General features: G+C 38.8%; 1 protein-coding gene and 1 pseudogene across 3 annotated transcripts in view; one reads left to right on the top strand and one right to left on the bottom strand.

Moving 5' to 3' along the window:
* Window positions 1-19633, top strand: part of ICA1L (islet cell autoantigen 1 like) — a 50247-nt gene that overhangs the window by 14482 nt on the left and 16132 nt on the right. For 2 of the 3 annotated variants that reach the window (XM_045297113.1, XM_004701540.2), the window contains exons 6-10: window positions 1065-1163; window positions 2697-2782; window positions 6867-6910; window positions 15202-15276; window positions 17277-17534. In XM_045297113.1, coding sequence (XP_045153048.1) covers window positions 1065-1163; window positions 2697-2782; window positions 6867-6910; window positions 15202-15276; window positions 17277-17534 — 562 coding nt within the window. The remainder of the gene's footprint in view (window positions 1-1064; window positions 1164-2696; window positions 2783-6866; window positions 6911-15201; window positions 15277-17276; window positions 17535-19633) is intronic. The other variant, XM_045297109.1, reaches the window with a different exon arrangement.
* Window positions 3730-6577, bottom strand: LOC105978482 (annotated as a pseudogene).

Genomic DNA, 19633 nt, shown 5'->3' with positions numbered 1-19633 from the left:
AGTGCTGGCAGGGGTCTCTACATGGCTCCTTCAGCTCCAGGGCTCTAGCATAGCTCCGTGTCTTGTCTACAGGAATGTCTCACAGGGAATGAGAGAGTGCGTCCCGCCTCCAGTGAGTTATATATCTCCTCCATAACACCTCCAAAGGAGGTCCTCAAGCTGTGACCTGATTGACAGACTAAACTCCTTCCCTTCACTCTTAAGTCTCAAGTAGACACCAGATTATGTAACTACCGCAATATTTTACATAAATATATAATAGTAAAAACTGTATATATACATAAAAGGACAAGGACATTCATGGCTGCTTTTAAGAAATCTACCTAATTCAATTCAGTCCCGTGAAAATCAAGAAAAGATGCATTTGGGGAGGAAACCCCCAGTGCATGGCAGTCTGCAAGGGAACTCTCTGAAGTGCGATAGCTGTTAATTCCAGTCTTCTTGTTCTCTCCAGACATCCCTATCATTCTGAACAGGAACCTTGAAGCAGCATGGAAAATGTACAATTAACGGGAGTTAGTTTGAGGACAATTTTCTTGTTAAGTGCTCTAGATGAAAGACCAAATTTAATTGTAAATATTACTTTCCTCAAATGACTCATTTAACTGACTATAGAAGCACTAAGTGCTTCATATGCCTACCAATAGATAGAGTATGTATCTGCCCCCCTCGTAACTGAGATCACTATTTTCATGCCGTTATCATCTCTGTAGGTTACTCAGAAGGCGTTCTAATCCATAACCTCGCATTCTCTTGACTGCAGTTAGCTTTTAGGTGGCTTGAGCATGCATTCCAGTGTTAAAGCCACAGAGGCCCACATTCATGTAGACACATATGCCAATTCCTACATAAAATTACTATTCACTGTACTTTTTTTCTTTCACAAACTTGACAAATTGAATTTAATTCCTGCTTCTTGTTATTTGGCAACTATTACCCTGGTTTTGTTGTTGTTGTTGTTGTTTTTAACTTCATCTATTATACTAGTGAGGAAAATAAAGATCGGGGAAAATAAACATCCTGCTGGGAAAGCAGAAGTAATGTCACCTTTTCTTTTTCCTCAGAGAACACTGCTAGGATTTTGGGAGAAAACTGCTCAATTGATGTCCCAAATCCATGGGGAATGTGTGGACTTCCACCCATATGATCTTGTTGCTCACAAGGTACATTTCTTTTCATATTGTTTTGTTAGACATACTACACTTCATTTGTGTGTTAACATTAAAATTCTTTTTTTCTGGAAGGCCTAAATTCAAATTTACAAAATACTAGGCCTAAATACTGGACAACAGTATTTTATAAATACTGACCCTCAGCCAAGGGTCTTCCCTGGTTCCACATAGTAACTGCCACACCCAAAAATGCATGTGATTCTCTCTGATAAGCTCAAGATTTTAGTAAGGAGGGGAAGGAAGAAATTAAAGAAAAGCTAAGTTTTCTGTAATGGTGATAGAAAAGAACAGGATAATGGGTAGGAAAACTTGAAAAGAACATAATAGAAAATAATCATGTGTTCTACAAAGAATACCTACCTAAGAGTTTTAAAGTTAGAAACAAAAAAATTTCCTTGCTTTGCTTTTACATTGGTTTGTCACAGAATGTGTTCTTTGGAATTTTTATTATCGTTTTGCTTGTAAAATATAAAAATTATATCAGGTATGGCTATTATGTGATTGCAGCTAAAGATACTAAAATATTATAACAATTCTTTCTCTAGCATGAACTAGATCCATGGTTCTCAACCTTCTTAATGCTGCAACCCTTTAATACAGTTCCTCATGTGGTGGTGACCCCCAACCATAAAATTATTTTCGTTACTACTTCCTAACTGTAATTTTGTTACTGTTATGAATCATAATGTAAATATCTGATATGCAGGATGTATTTCATTGTTACAAATTATAATAAACATAATTTAAGTGATTAATCATAGTGATAAACAGTGATTAATCACAAAACAATATGTAATTAGATATTGTGAAATATTTATGTTTTCAAATGGTCTTAGGTGACCCCTGTGAAAGGGTCGTTTAACCCCCAAAGGGGTCACGACCCATAGGTTGAGAACCACGATCTAGATGATCTTAGACTATGAGTATTCTACTTTTGACATTTGCATTTCTCCCTTTCTTTTTTTTTTAATCTCCCTTTCGTTTTTCTTTGTAAGTCACTTTTCCGGCAGAGTCACACTGTGCTAATCTTTTGTTCAGTTCTGTGAGGCTAGATATCAATATCTTATATCAAGTTGATTTCGGTACAGCTTGAAAGTTTTGCTTGTGGCTTTGTTCAAGATGTAGTGTCCTTGAATTAGTTTTAAACTGCTTCTAAAATAAACGATCCACTAAGTAGCGTACTGTGTATTAAGGCAAACATGATAACTCATTTCTGTTTAAGTTGAAAATCGTTATTACTTGCAATAAGAGCCTGCCACTGCAAGTAGCAGCACAGTATACGTCTTCTTTAGGTATATCACAAGGGTGTTAACCCTGGCATTAGTGCTGACCAATGTGTGCGGTTCCATAGACAGCCAGGATAGACAAGTACACCGGGCTGATTCAAAGTATATTTGTGCACATCTCTCCTGTCGCTTCCCTACTTTTTTATATAATTCTTTAGAATTTATATTCTCGTTTTGTCTGCAGAGAGGCAGAAATAGAATCTTTCCACCTAATTAACACTGGGTTTCTTATTCTTAGCAGCTGCAAGACACTTCAAGCAAACTTCCTGAAGACCACAAAGAAGAACAAATAGAAAAGAATTCTCTGACTGGAAACCTCAATAAGTGAGTAGCAAAACTCATATCTAGTGCTATGGAAGTCTTGGATAACATATATTTGGGAAGAATTGTTTCTTTTTTTTCCTAGTGGATACTCATATAAATGTCACTTTTTCTAATCAACATGAATCATTTATTGTGAAAGTTTGCATTTTCTCTCCATTTTTAATATGATAGGCAAAGGAGATGGCAGGAGTACAGATGAAATTGGGCTGACAACTCAGACTGGGTTGTTTGGGAGACGGAACCTTGTAATAAGAGGCATAAGGACTTCTACCTAGTGACTCCCAGAATGGGCGGCTGGAGAGAGAGAAGAAAGGACAGATGTGGGCTGCTGTGTGACAACAGCTCACAAGACTGTGTCAAAAATTTATCTCAACGCAGACGTTACTGGGACTGGTTAGCTGGAAACCAGGCTGTTTCTGTGCACATCATTCATGTTGCCTGTTTGCTTTTTAGTTCCTCTGCCTTTTGTTTCCCTCTAAGAGCTGCTACACAATACTCAACCAGATATAAGCCCAAAACAATGACACATCATGTATCCTTGACTAGAAGTGACCCTAACTATGAGAGAAAGTAATAAAGCATTGCTACAGACCCGTATGACACATTATTATATGAAAATATCACGATGTGCAGCTGGTGTTTCTGGAGAAAACCTCCAACTGGCTCTATATACTTCTTAAGGCAGGGCTTCCATCTCTCTAACCCTTCCAGGAGAATTCTGCGATTTCCAATTGTACTATGTCAAGATGGTAGTGTTTTTGGACTCCCCCCCCACCTTACTTTTATTCATAAAGAGCACCACTCCTCTACACGCAGACAAACACACATTCCAAGGAGTCCACAGAGAATAAGCAACAGAGAACAGGGGAAAGCTTACGTAACACCAGTCTAGGCACCCCTGACTTGAAAATCCTTCAGGATATTATCCCAGACACACAGCTCTCCCCCTAGACGACACAACAGAGACCCTTGTGGGGTGGTCCCACCCCACCCATGAGGCAGAACGGGAGAACCCAGTCTTCAGCATCATTGAGCTGTCCCGTTTCAAAGACTGTCTTAGAATAATGGGGTATCAGCGGAGGGGGGTGGTGCCAGCTGGGGTCATAAACCGTGTCTCTTTGTGGGGCACAGCACACCCAAGGTTTGCTCTCTTGAGAAATGCTCACCTGGATGTGTCAGCATCATAGGGATTCCCTTGGTCTGTTTTCAACTCCAAGTCCCAGGCCTCATTAACGAGGTCTGCTGTCTGTTCCTTGGGCGGGCAACCAAAATCCCCGACAGGCAGCTCCGAAGCGTTGGGTTCCCCACCAGAATCCTCATTGTCCAGAGCAAAGCCTTCCTCCTCAGAGGGGCACGCTCATCGTGGGCAGGTCCATCCCTGGGGATGTTCTGTGCTCCTGTCGGTCCATGACCTTCCCAGTCTCGCTCACCTTCTGACGGAGGCTCGGCTCAGAGACGTGGCGAAGCCAACCCCTGGGCCCGGGCGGCCTGAGGGTCCATGCCAGGCGGTCCGTGGCTCGGTGCCTTGGACGCAGCCTGGCCACGTGACCAAGATGGTAGTTTTGACATCAAGGAACTAAAATTATGTTCCTTTGAATTTGAGGGACAAAAGTCAGTGTGAAATGGCAGGATCTGGGCTGTGGGGTAAATCCGGTCAGGGTCCCTAATAAAATCTTCAGGAGACAATTCTTGCTACTCTTGAATCAGCAGGTGCATTGTTATGATGAAATAAAATTCCTTGGCACAACTGTCATGGCTTTTTTTTCACCAAAGCAGTTTTCATTACTTCTTCCTAATTGGTCCCTGTGATCATCCTGTGACCTTTGAGAAAATCTATCATGATGATCCCTTTGGAATCTTGAAAACCAGTTGTCAGAACCTTCTGAACTCACCTCTATTCTTTTGAGGACCTTTGAAATTTTCCAACTTTCTTAAAAATTCTTGGTCCTCCCTCTAAAACTGATGTTTTATGAGGGACAGCACTTCTCTAATCTTCTTTTCACTTCTATAAGCTTGATGCAGCGCTCCATTGACTTGGGAATGAGTCCACTTAAATTTTGTTAAAAATTTGACCTCAGCCCAGACTGCAAAATGTTTTTCCCCATTGTACAAAAAGTATTCATTTTTTGAAGGCATACTAAGGGGACTAAGGCAAGTGTGTTACTGAGAGAACCTGTCTGTATCTGTCCATGGATTACAGATACAAGTTTAGACACACTTTGTTTCGCATAAACATCTGCATGTATGCAATACTTAAAAAAAAAAAATCATTTTTTCATGTGCAATATATTCTGAAAATCTTAAAGGTCACTATTAGAAATAAATAACAAATAAGTCTGTAAAAAAATCATTTTATTAGGGGCTCATACAACTCTTCACAATACATACATATGTCATTTGTGTCCAGCACATTCGTACATATGTTGACTTCATGATTCTCACAACACCCGCCCTCTACCCGAGCCCTTGGTGTCAGCTCCTCCTTTTTCCCCCTCCCTCGCTGCTCCCCAGTCTCCCTGATAAAATTTATGAATTATTATTACTTTATCACATCTTACCCCATCCCACGTCTCCCTCACCCCCTTCTCCACTGTCCGTCCCCCAGGGAGGAGGCCATATGCAGACTTTGTCATCTGTTCCCCCTGTCTCCCTCACCTTCCCTCCACCCTCCCGCTATCGCCACTCTCTCCACTGGTCCTGGGGGGTTCATCTGTCCTGGGTTCACTGTATTTCCAGTTCCCATCTGTGCCAGTGTACATCCTCCGGTCCAGCTGGATATGTAAGGTAGAATTGGGATCATGGTAGTGGCGGGGAGGAAGCATTTAAGAACTAGAGGAAAATTGCATATTTCATCATTACTACACTGCACTCTGATTTGCTCCTCTCTTCCCCACAGCCCTTCGTATGCAATACTTTTTGACTCACTCCTATAATGCATTTTCCCATTTTCTATGGTAAAATCAGAAACTGTTTTTAACTAAATAATAACCCTGTGAGGATTATAGGTTAAATAATCACGTATCTAATTGTAAAGTATTAGCTTAGTTATACATTGATATCAAAAACATGTTATATGAAATATTACTTTAATTTTTAATTGTTATATTCTTCATATACATTTTATGAATTTTACACAAACATCTTGTGCATCTTCAGCATTGTGATAGCTGCTTTTTGAGTTACCTAGCAGTTTCTTGCCTTCCATATAAGTGGTTTTGAAAACCATATATGTGTACAACCATTGGAAATTTCATCCCAAGTAACAAGTACCTGTTTACTGTGCAGGTTGCAGGTTTATTCTGTGATAATTGCAAAATAAATATTATTTTAAGCTTTTAAAAAGGGCTTATTAAAAACAACTTACAAAACTAACACTGATGAGGTTATTATACCTTAGGAATAATGACTAAATCTGGATTAAATTTCTTTGCCTTCTTTTTTGGCCTTTAAGGAGAATATTATTGTCTTAAAATAGGCAGAGACAACACACAGATGTAGACACATTATCTAGGTGAGAGAGGCCACTAGTACAAGGTTAAAGTGGCATTCCTTTGCCTCCCTATTTGATAGCTGCTGTTAATAATATTGTTTGGGAATGTTTGGGCTAAGGTAGCTTCTTTACAAGGATGATGTTGTTCAAAATAGTGTACCTTACTGTTTTTGAAGTTTTCCATTCCCTTTATTAAGTTCCAAATGTTCTTGAGCAAAACCCTGCAAAGCTTGACCACTACCCTCCAAAATCAATGGCTTGGGTGCTTCCTTCTGATAGGTGCTCTCTGTGATATTATTTAGCATATTACCTCCCGGGTTGTATTTGATGCCTGGCACTGCGTTGGTGCTCAGTAAATGTTTTTTAAATGAATGGGGTGGTGGGGGTGGTGTGAAAAGTTAGTTTCATGGTCTATGTAGGTCTATAGAAGAATCAGGAAATTCTTGCAGACAGATTTCAGGAAATGTGCTGGGCAACTATTTTATATGATTCCTCAGTTTTTTAAAAAATAAAACCATATAAAATGTTTTTGAACATAAATCTGAAATGAATTTTAACCAAAATATTGGTATATTCTTTTTATTTTCACTTCAGATTAGTTCTGTTAAATGAAGAAGCAAATTTGGGAAGTGAACCAGGTAAGGTGGTAATAAGAATTACTTTGAAATGATCGCATTTTCTTATTAAAAACATTTTTTTCAATCATCTTCAGATGTAAGGAATGAATGGAGGTAGGGGAGCGTGAGGCAGGCCCAGTTACAGCAAACATACGGGGCAGGGAGGTGGGGCAGGACAGCTCTGTAAAAAACATTAACGGGAGTTCTGTGGATGGAAGGAAAAAGACACTAGAAAGATCCCTAATTAAGGGAAATGCACAGACAAGTATAAGGTATTTATGCTTGGTAGCTGCAAATGTTGTACCCATAATTAAATATAAACATGTATAAACATTTATATAGTATATATAGTTATACGTACATAAATAAAAGGCAGATAAAATTAGAGGGCACATGAAATAGAAAGATGTAATTAGTGATACTATCCAAAGGGGATATAGGAGTGGTATAGATACAGATTTTCTTATGTGTTATTGAAGTTCAGTTGGTACTAACTTAACCAGAATGAGAAACTATAAATCCTTAAATGGAATATTCATGGTAACCACTAAGAAAATATATCTAAACACACACACACACAAAGAAGGAACCAAAAAGTTCGCAGCATTAAAGGACAAAGGCAAAAGAAGGCTACACACACACACACACACACACTAACAAAATGGTAAAAATAAGATGCTCCTTACTAGTAAAGACAGTGAAAATAAAGAGACTAACTTCTCCAATCAAGTCAGAGAGTGGCAGAATTAATTTAAAATAAGATCCTAAGGTATGCTGTTTATAAGAGGACATCTTAAATCCAGGGACACATACTCAAAAGAGAAAAGATGGAGAAAATATTCCATGTGAATAACCGAGAGCTATGTTGGCAATCTTACTACCAAAGTAGACTTTAAGTTAAAATCTTTCAGAATAGATAAAGATGGACATTATATGGTGATAAAAGGGTCAATGAAAATCAAGAATATTTAAAGATCAGTAGTATATATGCACCCAACATCAGGGTCTGTAAGTATATAAAGCAAAAATGGATAGAATTAAAGGGAGAAATGGATGTGATAAATGGAGAAAGGGTTGAAATTGTCAAGGATTTTGTCTTGCTTGGACCCAAAATCAATGCTCATAGAAGCAGCAGTCAAGAGATCAAAAAGCATGTTGCATTAGGTAAATCTGCCGCACAAGATCTCTTTAGACTACTGATAAACAAGGATGTTACTTGGAAGACTAAAGGTGTGTCGCACCCATAACATTGAATTTTCCATAGCCTCATATGCATGTGAAAGTTGGACATTGAGTAAGGAAGACCAGGAATCAATGCATTTGAATTGTTATGCTGGAGAAGGATATTCAGAGTACCACAGACTGCAAAAAGGACAAATGAGTCTATCTTGGAGTGCTCCTTAGAGGCAAGGACGGAGAGACTTTGTCTTCCAGACTTAGGACATGTTGTTAAGAGAGATCGGTGCTTGGGGAAGGCATCATGCTTGGTAAAGCAGAGGGGCAGTGAAAAGGGGAAGGCCCTCAGTGAGATGGGTGGTGCCAGTGGCTGCAACAATGGGTTCAAGCATAGGAACAATTGTGAGGATTGTGACTAACTGGGCAGTGTCTTGTGCTGTTGTGCACAAGGTTCTTCTAAGTCCAAACCAACTCGATGGCACCTATACTAACAACAGAATTATAACTTGAGATGTCAATACCCTACTTCAGTGTTAGATCTAGAAGGAAGATCAGCAGGGAAATAGAAGACCGGAATGGCAGTACAAATCAACTAGACTTAACAGACAACCCCAAACATCGCAGAGTACATTCTGTTTCCATGCACATCGATCATGTGCCAAGATAGATCACATTTTAGGTCACAAAACAAGTCTTGATAAACTTTTAAAAGATTGAAATTGTATAAAGCATTTTCCTTGATTGCAACAGGGTGAAGCTAGACATCAATAACAGGAAAAAACAAAACCCTGAAAAATACACAAACATAGGAAAATGGAATAACATAGCATTAAACTACCAATGTGGCAAGAAAATGAAAAGAGAAATCGCAGACTTCTAATGGTTATGGGATGCAGCAAAGGCAGTACTCGGGGAAACATCAATAAATGCCTACTTTTAAAAAAATCTCAAATTGACAGCCTAATTCTACAACTAAAATAGGAAATATCTATCTGCATAAAAGGAAATCCAGTGATTACAACTATTATTCGCATTTATGAACCAAGCACTAAAGTTAGTGATGTAGAAATTTAAAGAATTTTCTTATCTTCAATCTGAAACTTATCAAATATGCAATGAATATCCATTGATAATTATTGGCATTGGAATGCAAAAGTTGGAAACAGAGAAAGGAACAGTAGTTGGAAAATGTGGTCTTGGTGATAGACATGAGGCTGGGAGTCCATGATAACATTTTTCAATGGAGGAGAAAACAACCGGGACCGATGGTTCCGGGGGACATGGGAGAGGGGGAGGCGGGGGAAAGGAAGTGGGTGTTAACAAACCCAGAGACAATGGAACAACAAGTGATCCAAAATTGATGGCAAGGAGGGTGTAGGAAGCCTGGTAGGGCTTGATCAAGGGTAATGTAACCAAAAAGAATTACTGAGACCCAAATGAGGGCTGAGCATGATAGTGGGACAAGAGGAAATTAAAGGAAATAGAGGAAATATCTAGGAGGCAAAGGGCATTTATAGAGGTCTAAATAAAGGCATGTACATATATAAATATATTTATATATGACGGTGGGAAAATAGATATATGTGCATATATTTATAGGTTTAGTATTAAGGTAGCATATGGACATTGGGCCTAGACTGAAGTACTCCCTCAACACAAGAACACTTTGTTCTATTAAACTGGCATTCCATGATGCTCACCTTTCTGACATGATCGCTGAAGACAAAGCAGTGCATACGCAAATGTGGTGAAGAAAGCTGATGGTGCCAGACTATCAAAAGATATAGCATCTGGGGTCTTAAAGCTTGAAGATAAACAAGTGGCCATCTATCTTGGTAGCAACAGAGCCCACATGGAAGAAGCACACCAGCCTGTGTGATCATGAGATGTCGATGGGATAAGGTAGCAGGCATCAAATAACAAAAAATCTTATCATTGTGAATAAGAGGGAATGCGGAGCGGGGACCCAAAGCCCATCTGTAGGTAACTGGACATCCCCTTATAGAAGGGTCGTGGGCAGGAGACGAGTTAGTCAGGGTGCAGTATAATAACGATGAAACATACAACTTTCCTTTAGTTCTTTAATCCTTCCTCCCCACCACTATCATGATCCCAATTCTACATACAAATCTGGCTAGATCAGAGCATGTACACTAGTACAGATAACTGGAAACACAGGGAATCCAGGACAGATGAACCCTTCAGGACTAATAATGGGAGTGGCGATACTAGGAGGATAAGGAGGAGGTGGGGTAGAAGTGGGGAACGGATTACAGGGATCTACACAAAACCCCCTCCCTGGGGATGGACAACAGAAAAGTGGGTGAAGGCGGACGTCAGACAGTGTAAGACATGAAAAAATAATAATAATTTATAAATTATCAAGGGTTTGTGAGGGATGGGTGGTGGGGAGGGAGGGGAAAAATGAGCTGATACCAAGGGCTCAAGTAGAAAGAAAATGTTTCGAGAATGATGATGGCAACGCATGTACAAATGTGCTTGACACAATAGATGGATATATGGATTGTGATAAGAGTTGTACGAGACTCCAATAAAATGATTTTTAAAAGACAAATAGATAAATGAAAAATTTTAAGACCAAAGATTTCGTTGCAAATACCTTTTGTCAACAACACAAAAACAATTATATACATGGGCTTATCTGGATAGAATACACAGAAATCAAATTGACTACATTTGTGGGAAGAGACAATGGAAAAGATCAATATCAGCAGCTAAAACCAAGCCAGGGGTCAACTGTGGAACCAATCCATCAATTGCTTTTATATAAATGGTATAAAAATATAAAGTCAAAGAAAATTAAAACAAGTCCATAGAGCCAAAATACGACCTTGAGTCTGTCCAAAATGAGTTTTGAGAACATCTCAAGAACAGATTAGAACATCTCAAGAACATCTCAAGAACAATGCTATTGACAGAATATTTGATGAGCTGTGGGATGACATTAAGAACATCATATAGGAATAAAGCAAAAAAAAAAGAGAAAAGGTCATTAAGAACACAAGAAAGAAAAGATTAAAGTGGGTGTCAGAAGAGACTGAAAATTGCTTTAAATCATAGAGTAGCTACGGCAAATGAAAGAAATGTTGAAGTCGAAGAACTGAACAGAAAATTTCAAAGGACAATTCAAGAAAACAAAGTAGGATTTTCCAATGAAATGTGCAAAGACGTAAAGTTAGAAAATCAAAAGGGACGAACGTGCTCAGAATATCTTCAACCGAAAGAACTCAGGAAAAAAAAACCATGTTTCAAGTTGCAATCTTGAAAGATTCTATGAGCAAAATATTGAACAGTCCAGAAAGCATTAAAAAGAAAAGATGGAAAGAATACACAGAATCACTGGGCCAAAAAGAACGAGTTGACCTTCAACCATTTCAGGAGTAGCATATGGTCAAAAATTAGTGGTACTGAAGGAAGAAGTCCAATCTGCACTGAAAGCATTCGCCAAAAGCAAGGTTCCAGCGTTGGGGGCAGAAGACCAGTTGAAGTGTTTCAACAAGTTGATGAAGCATTGGAAGCACTCGCTCGCGTGGAAGACCGCAATCTCGCCAACGGACTGGAATCCATATTTGTATCCATTTGAAAGAAAGGTGATTCAACAGAATATTCAAATTATAAAACAATATCATTCATATCATAAGCAGTAAAAAGTCTGAAGAAAATTGAAAACTTTGTGTGGTGAGAATAAGGCCAAGAAGGCCACGCTGAGGAACTTTCCCCATCACAGCAACGTGAGGGTTTCATTAGGAAACTACGTGAGCCACCGACAGCCCCTGCGCCTGCCCCTTAGACTTCTTTTTTGTTCCCCAAACTAAAAAAACCCCAACACACACCGAAAAGAAACCCTATTCGTCAAGGCTGCTAAAACTGCTGCTGTGAAGTGGTATAAGTCGGAGTGCAGAATTTATAATGGCGTGTACACCTAGATAGAGGGAATGTCCAGAAACAATAACTTCACGTTTTGATGTTTTTAATACATTTCTATGATTTTGTAGCAATTTTATAACTTTATCTAGAGTATGACCTCATTTATATAAAATGAAAAGACAAGGCCAATGGATAGGGACCAGAGTTCATTAGTGGTTTCCAGGTCGCAGGTAGGGGACAAGGTGATGGAAGATCACAGTGATTGAGGGGAGGATTGCACAACCAGTGGTTGTAACTTCTCTCAATAAGTTGTATACCTGTAAAAAGTCGAATTGGCAAAAGTTGTGTAAGACACTATAATAAACAGAAGCACTGCTGAGGCTGCTTCCATACAACCAGACAAATGTGGGGTCTTGTTTGGAGGGTTAGGGTCATGGTTTCCTGGGACAGCCCAGTTAATTGGCCTAATAATGTTTTTAGTAGTGCCTGTGGTCTTTAAAACTCACACGGAATACGAGAGAGGAGAGAGCCAGGCATATAAGGAAGATACAGAGTGTGTGGCTCATTACCTCCATTTCCAAGGAAACTAGAAGTGGTTGTACCATTATTAAACATTTTGATCAAAGAGGGTAAATGATCAAAGGAGTAGCATGTAGAACAGAATTTCAATTTCTCATGAACTCTTAAGGTTTCTGAAGTCATAAAACTATTGCCCTAACATATATTTAAACCATGAATTAATATATCCCCTGAAGTTTTCTTAAAACTAAACAAAAAAGCCACTGCCATTAAGTCGATTCTGACTCAGGTCAGGGAGGAGCTGCCTCTTGGGGTTTCTGAGGCTGTAAACCTATGGCAGCAGAGAGCCTCATCTTTCTCCCATGGGGCAGCTGGTGGATTGAAACCGCACTTATCAACCCAATGGATAGTCCACTCTGCCACTAGGGCTGAGGTAGTAAAAAACAGATTTTCCCCGAGCATTATGCTGTTTTAAGAACTGTCTATATGGCAGCAATCTGACCTCAGCAGCTTGATGTCAGAAATGCTAGTGAGGAACCTTAGGGGTCAGTGAGCTTACATGAGTGGGAGATACAACTCAGAAAAAGAGGGTGGGGATGTTATAGATGCATTTTCTCATAAATACCAACATCCATTGTGTCAGAAGCATGGAAGTCAGAAAGAACAATATAGAATGGCCTTTCATATATAATAAGACCAAGGAAGGAGTACATTTTGGAACGTTTCACCTTAAAAAGGATATAGCAATACCTATTATCAGTATTCAGTACTACTATAAAGGTATGTGTTACTATTTTAATGCCCTCCTTACTTTATTATGGTAGGCATGGTTCTGCCTTTGTGAATGAATGTTATTGAAAGTTTGTCCTTTCACCAACCCCCATTGTTTGTGTAGTGTTCAGTGACTTAAGAGTATAATCTGTTCAACCATTCATGTATTGTGGCTCATAGCTGGCCAATTCTTGTTTAATTTTCTTTTCTCATCAGTATTTTAAATTCTATACTATTGGCTAAACTAATGACATTATCAATAGAATTTATAGTGTCAATTCTAGGAGGATGATTGATATTGTTCTCTAACATAAAATGATGTCTCTAAAGTCAACCAGAGACATACACAAACCACATATATGAATGGATTTGGGGCTCACACTTAATTCTTGCCCCAATCTAAGAACATTTTGTTCTTTATGGTTTGGCCTGCTTGATACTCGCCCTCATGAAGAGATGTTGAAGAAACTGGATGGTGCTTGCTACCAGAAAGAACAAGTTGCCATCTAAGTGAGACTTCAACTAAGTCTATATGGAAGAAGTGCACCAACCTGTGTGATCCAATGATTATAATAGTAAAACTCAAATCCAAAGGAGAGAATGGTGTCAGAGCTTAAATTATGAGCACCCGGTGTGCAGAAGGCTATGGAAGACAGTGGAAGCCCAAATTCATTTGCAGGGTCCATACCATGCATAGATTGAGCCTTGGGTGTATCCCCTCTGACTATAGTTGAAGGATGTGAATAGATTTTGTTTTCGGGAAGCATTGTTATGTCACTCATGGCAGATGTAGTTAGGTTAAAATGTAATATTTTATCTCCGTTTGACCCATTTTAAAGTTGTTGCAGTAAAAAAACAAAAAAACCAAACAAGTGAAGGAGAACTACAGGTGGATTAATCCTCCAGTGAATTCCCTTTGACCATCGTCCAGGGAGGTGAACAGCCTTGCTATCATGCAGAGTGCCTTTGAACATGGATTATTTCAGATGTGACTAGTTTAAAATTTAACACCTTGTCATTTTCTTTCTTTTGACCCATTTAAAATTTGGTCTAGTTTTCTTTTAGATTGAGGTTTTTCTGTACTTTTTATTGTTTATATGTATGTTTTTATGTATATGAAATCCAGGATAGGTAAATCTATAAAGCAGCGGTTCTCAACCTGTGGGTCACGACCTCTTGGGGGGGGTCAAACGACCCTTCCACAGGGTTCGCCTAAGACCATCAGAAAACACATATTTCCGATGGTCTTAGGAACGGATACCGCTCCTCTATCCGTCACCCCAAGCGACCGCCCACATGCAGATAAGCCAACACACAAGTACCTGGCGTGAGGACTGTTACCCATGCCACACCATGCTTCAAGACAAAATTTCATTTATTTGTCAATAGAAATATTTCACAATATATAATGACATTGTTTTTGTGATGAATCACTATGCTTTAAATATGTTCAATTTGTAACAATGAAAATACATCCTGCATATCAGATATTTACATTATGATTCATAACAGTAGCAAAATTACAATTATGAAGTAGCAATTAAAATAATTTTATGGTTGGGGGTCACCACCACATGAGGAACTGTATGAAAGGGTCATGGCATTAGGGAGGAGGAGAACCACTGGTGTAGAGACGTAATTGTATTAATGGTTTCATGGGGGCTATGGCAGGGGAGGTTGGAGAGAAGTGGAAAGCTAATAACAATGAATATAGGAAAGAAGAAAATGTTCTACAATTGATTGCAGTGATGATTGTACAATCTTCTGAATATATGATTGAACTATTGAATGGTATGATATGTGAATTATATGGCAAAAAAACCCTGAAAGAGGTATGTAGTATATAAAATTATCTGACTTTGTCATTTGAGTGCTTTGGCTTACTTATTGCTAATAAGTTAATGAGCATGCTAAATTTATTTTTTTCCAACTTATCTTTTATTTGCTTTTTTCTCTAGCAACCAAAGGTCACAAGGAAAAACATTTTCCAATGAGAGATTTTGGAGCACCTCCATTTTCTAACTCTGAAAATGGTAAGAAATAATAATTCTGAAATATTTGTGGGTAATTATTTAAAATTATTTGTTATTTAATAACTATCATTAGAAATCGGATTGGTCTCCAATTTTGCATATCATAATAGAAATGAAATAATTTGTTTTATGTGCTTTGGCCAATCAGAATGCATCCATATTGCTGTGTGTATAATAAGATACATGTGGCTGTCTTACTCACTTACGCTTGCCCAGCCTTCAGCAGGGAGGAGCTCAGTAAACATTTGTTGAATAACCAGGTACACCCTGCCTGCCGAGGGCAGGGCACTGGTTCAGGTTGTGGGTAGGATCACTAGGAGTCAGAGCCTCCTCAACACCACCTAACAGCATTTTGAAAAACTAGCAAATTATTAAATGTCATTCAATATTTTTTTAAAAATTAATCATTTAAGAAACAAAGTAATGCCCACAATATTCTCTTTTCCTTGTCTATAAAAGAAGGTAGCAAGACAGTATTGACGTTAAAGTATCTTCTTGTGTTAAAAACTACCTTTGAATATCTTCCCCGAACATTAAATGGACTTGTCACCCTGGTTGGAGATCAATTGACCATAGGCACATTGTTTTATTTCCGGTCTTTCCGTTCTGTTCCATTGATCTATATCTTTTCTTAGGTCAGTATCATACTGTCTTATTATTGGTTTGTATTAAGTTTAAACTCAAGAAGGGTGAGCCCTCCAACTTGATTCTCTTTTTCAAGTGATTTAAATGTTCTTGGGCTTTTCGGGGTTTTTTGCAGTTCCATAAGAATTTTAGAATCAGCCAATCAATTTCTTTCTTTCTTTTTTTTTTAAACAATGCTTTATTAGTTTTAAGTTTGTTTCTTCTTTTTTTATTATTGGGGGCTCATACAACTCTTATCACAATCCATACATACATCAGTTATATAAAGCACATTTGTACATGTGTTAACCTCATCATTCTCAAAACATTTGCTCTCCACCTAAGTCCCTGGCATCAGCTCCTCATTTTTCCTCCTCCCTCCTCCCCCCAGCCAATCAATTTCTACGAAGAACTTAGGTTTCACGTTGGAGGGGGAGGAGAAGTCTATGCTTTGGGCTACAGCAGTATGGGGTCGTTTTTCTGTTGTCTGTGAGTCTGGATTGGGGAGAGTTCAGATGCTACAGTTCAGATACTACAGACTCTGTCTTCTCCCTGAACTTTTGTTGAACATTTTCAGTAAATGTTTCTTTACTTGTTATATACCCTAGCACCCATTTCCAGAAATGTTAAATAGTTGTTTTAAAATAATTGTCACTAGCTTCTTTGGGATCCGGACCTCACGCTGTCTTCACGAAGTCCTTCCCTTTCACTGTTCGTGGTAAAGTATTTAGGGCGATGGTTTTTCCTCCGTTCATTTTCAAGTATCCCATGAATATGAAATGAAATGTTCCTTCACCTTTATCAATTCTAGACCCTTTGCATCCAAGAATTGTTTTCTAGGTGTTTTAGAATTTTTAGATGATAGAGCCTTTTATTTATTGATTTTATTTTTAAATTATATTATTATGTAATGAGGGCTCTGGAATGTTTCTTCTTTAAGAAACAGTGGTTTTCTGTGCTTATTATAATCAGTTATGTGAGTTTTCACTGTGTACCTACAGTGAAGGTGTATTTTCTATTAATAGGATTTCATATAAGTACAAAACAACTACCTTATTATTAGTTTAGATTTTTAAGATATCTATTCCTATCATTTCATAAACAGAGTGGTGTCTGAAAATCCCCAGGATTAGCTTGTTTTTGCCCCTTTGGCCTTTTGTCTCCGGTAGTTTCTGTCCAGGTGGTAGTTTGGCTATTTTGCACGTAGATATTCATTATGTTATATCTTCATTGAATATGGCCATTTCAGTCTTTATCCTGTCCAATTAGAAATGATGTTCACATAAACTTTCAGGGTGGTGGGTAATTAAAAATTATGTTAATAAAGTGCGATAGCAATAAAATCTACTTTATTTGTTTTTATTTTCACACAATAGTTGCAAAAGAGCTCTTTGTAGATTCATTGGAAGGAGAAGATTTTGAGAAAGAATTTTCATTTCTGAACAATCTCCTAAGTCCGGGTTCTTCAAGTGCTAATGAATTTACCCAAGAATGTCAAGGTGCATGTGGGAGCCCCAGGACCAGTTTCATGTCCCAGGAGGCTTCTGTGGGGTCGGAGCCTCTTGCTCATTCATCTGGATTTCTTCCTTCACAACTCTTTGACCTTGGCCTTCATACTGCTGGAGGTTTCAACAGTAAGTATTTACAAACTGGAATACCTTATTTTATCTTTTTGCAATAAAAACACGTACTTGATGATCAAGGTCAATTTTAACTTCAGTACTAGTAGATAGAACAGGCAATCACCACATTCAATTAGAAATAGAGTTAAGTATTTGGCACTGGAATATGAGAACAAGAGTAAAACAAAGGCTGTTTTCCTGCCGCCTCCCCCAAACTCCACCATTTATTTCATTGGCTTTCCCAGCATCTTCTCTGTGTCGAAAATCAGTGTCTTGTTTAAAATGTGTGACCTGCCACATACCTAAGGCAGGTGATAGTTTCTTCTACCACGGGAGCTGGTATGGGAAACAAAGGAAAAGCAAAACTAGGTGCCTTCTGGTTCTTGTGGGCGTAGAGGTGATGAGAAAGAGGAACAGCTCTGCAGGCTGGTTTCAGGACAGCTCTCCGGGCAAGGCAGCAGGTGTGGAGGGCTGTAGTAGAAGCTGGGAGCAAGATGTTCTCCTAAGGAGTCACCTTGCTGTTTATATCTTCAGGACACCCTCTACTCATTTGCTGCTCCACCATCCTGTGTCCAACTCTGCCCTGTGGGCGTCATTTTATACTGCTTTTTCCTTACATCAATATTGGTTAACAAGTTTCATTAGTTCTACTTTTAAGCCATCTCTCTATTTTCCATTTATTGCTCTGCCCCCCACCCCGACCCCCATCAGAGACATTTAGAGCCTTGTTTGGTTTCCTGGGTTGCAGTAAGAGATCTACTTCCCATTGGTCTGTCAACCCCCAATTCAACTACCGCACTTCTCTAGAGTTCTCTCCAAGAAGTAAAGAGGATGTCAACAACTTGTTGGCATGTTTTTAAAATGAAGCACCACGGGCTTCATAAAACCTGGTACCTGCATTTCTACTCTGAGTTCCTACCTTCTTTCAAAATACCATTTTGAATTCCAGATCCCTTTAATGTTTGTGTTGCTTCTGTGGCTTATGGTATTCAGTGACATTGCCCAGACTTGAGCTGAGCATTGGATTTCCAGTCCAGTGTTTTTTCTACGACTGTCAACCTTGGAAGTCTGGTTTCCCTTCTCAGGTTTCCCATAACTCTGTGTTATATCTATATGTCATGGCTGTGGTGATAGTTTCTCCCCTGTTCTTGCCTATGTCCTGTCTTTCCTCCCCTAGTAGACTAACCTCTGAGAAAAACCATCATGGCACTTACGTGTTACCATCCACCCTGCATCGTATTATGTGTATTTGTGCTTTTATCCCTAAGGCTCTCACACTTCATCCAACCTGCAAGTATCTCAGGGGCATGATCCGCGGGGTGCCTTGTCTTTGTATTTTCTATAATAGCAGCACAGAGTTAAACTCAATAAATATATATTGGTAATATAATCACCCAGTACAAACTGGTTGAATTAGTAGTGCAAAAGTAAGGATAAATACCCTTACTTGGTAAAGAAGCATTCTAATTAGGATAATTCAGGATAACTCTGCTGTAGTAAAATTTTAGGAAACACTTAGTCTTGCATGGCATGTCAATGACCTGATTTATAAATGAACTTATTCTCTGCTGTACCCTCCACTTCCTCCATAATTTGCCACATCTCTATGAACACTGGGTTCTTCTCTGATTTTCTGACAATGTAGAATCAACAATATATTTCTACTACTCAAAGTCTCTCCTAGGCTGGTCCTGTTTGCAGGTTGACAGGACTTCCTATTTTAATAGCTGAGGACCTTGAAACCCAGTGTTTACTTTTGTTTGTTTGTTTATATTTTTTTTAAATCGTTTTATTAGGGGCTCATAAAACTCTTATCACAATTCATACATACATCAGTTGTGTAAAGGACAGTTGTACATTCATTGCCCTCATCATTCTCAAAACATTTGCTCTCCACCCAAGCTGCTGGTATCAGCTCATTTTTTCTCCTCCCTCCCTCATGAACCCGATAATTTATAAATTATTACTTTGTCACATCTTGCCCTGTCTGACATCTCCCTTCACCCACTTTTCTGTTGTCTGTCCCCCAGGGAGGAGGTCACATGTAGATCCTTGTAATCAGTTCCCCCTTTCCAACCCACCCTCCCTTCACCCTCTCAGTATCATCACTC

Source organism: Echinops telfairi, unplaced genomic scaffold (assembly GCF_000313985.2).
Source record: "Echinops telfairi isolate 266 unplaced genomic scaffold, ASM31398v2 ScPeMD7_3;HRSCAF=10, whole genome shotgun sequence".
Lineage (NCBI taxonomy): Eukaryota > Metazoa > Chordata > Mammalia > Afrosoricida > Tenrecidae > Echinops > Echinops telfairi.
This window is presented reverse-complemented; position numbering and strand designations above follow the sequence as displayed.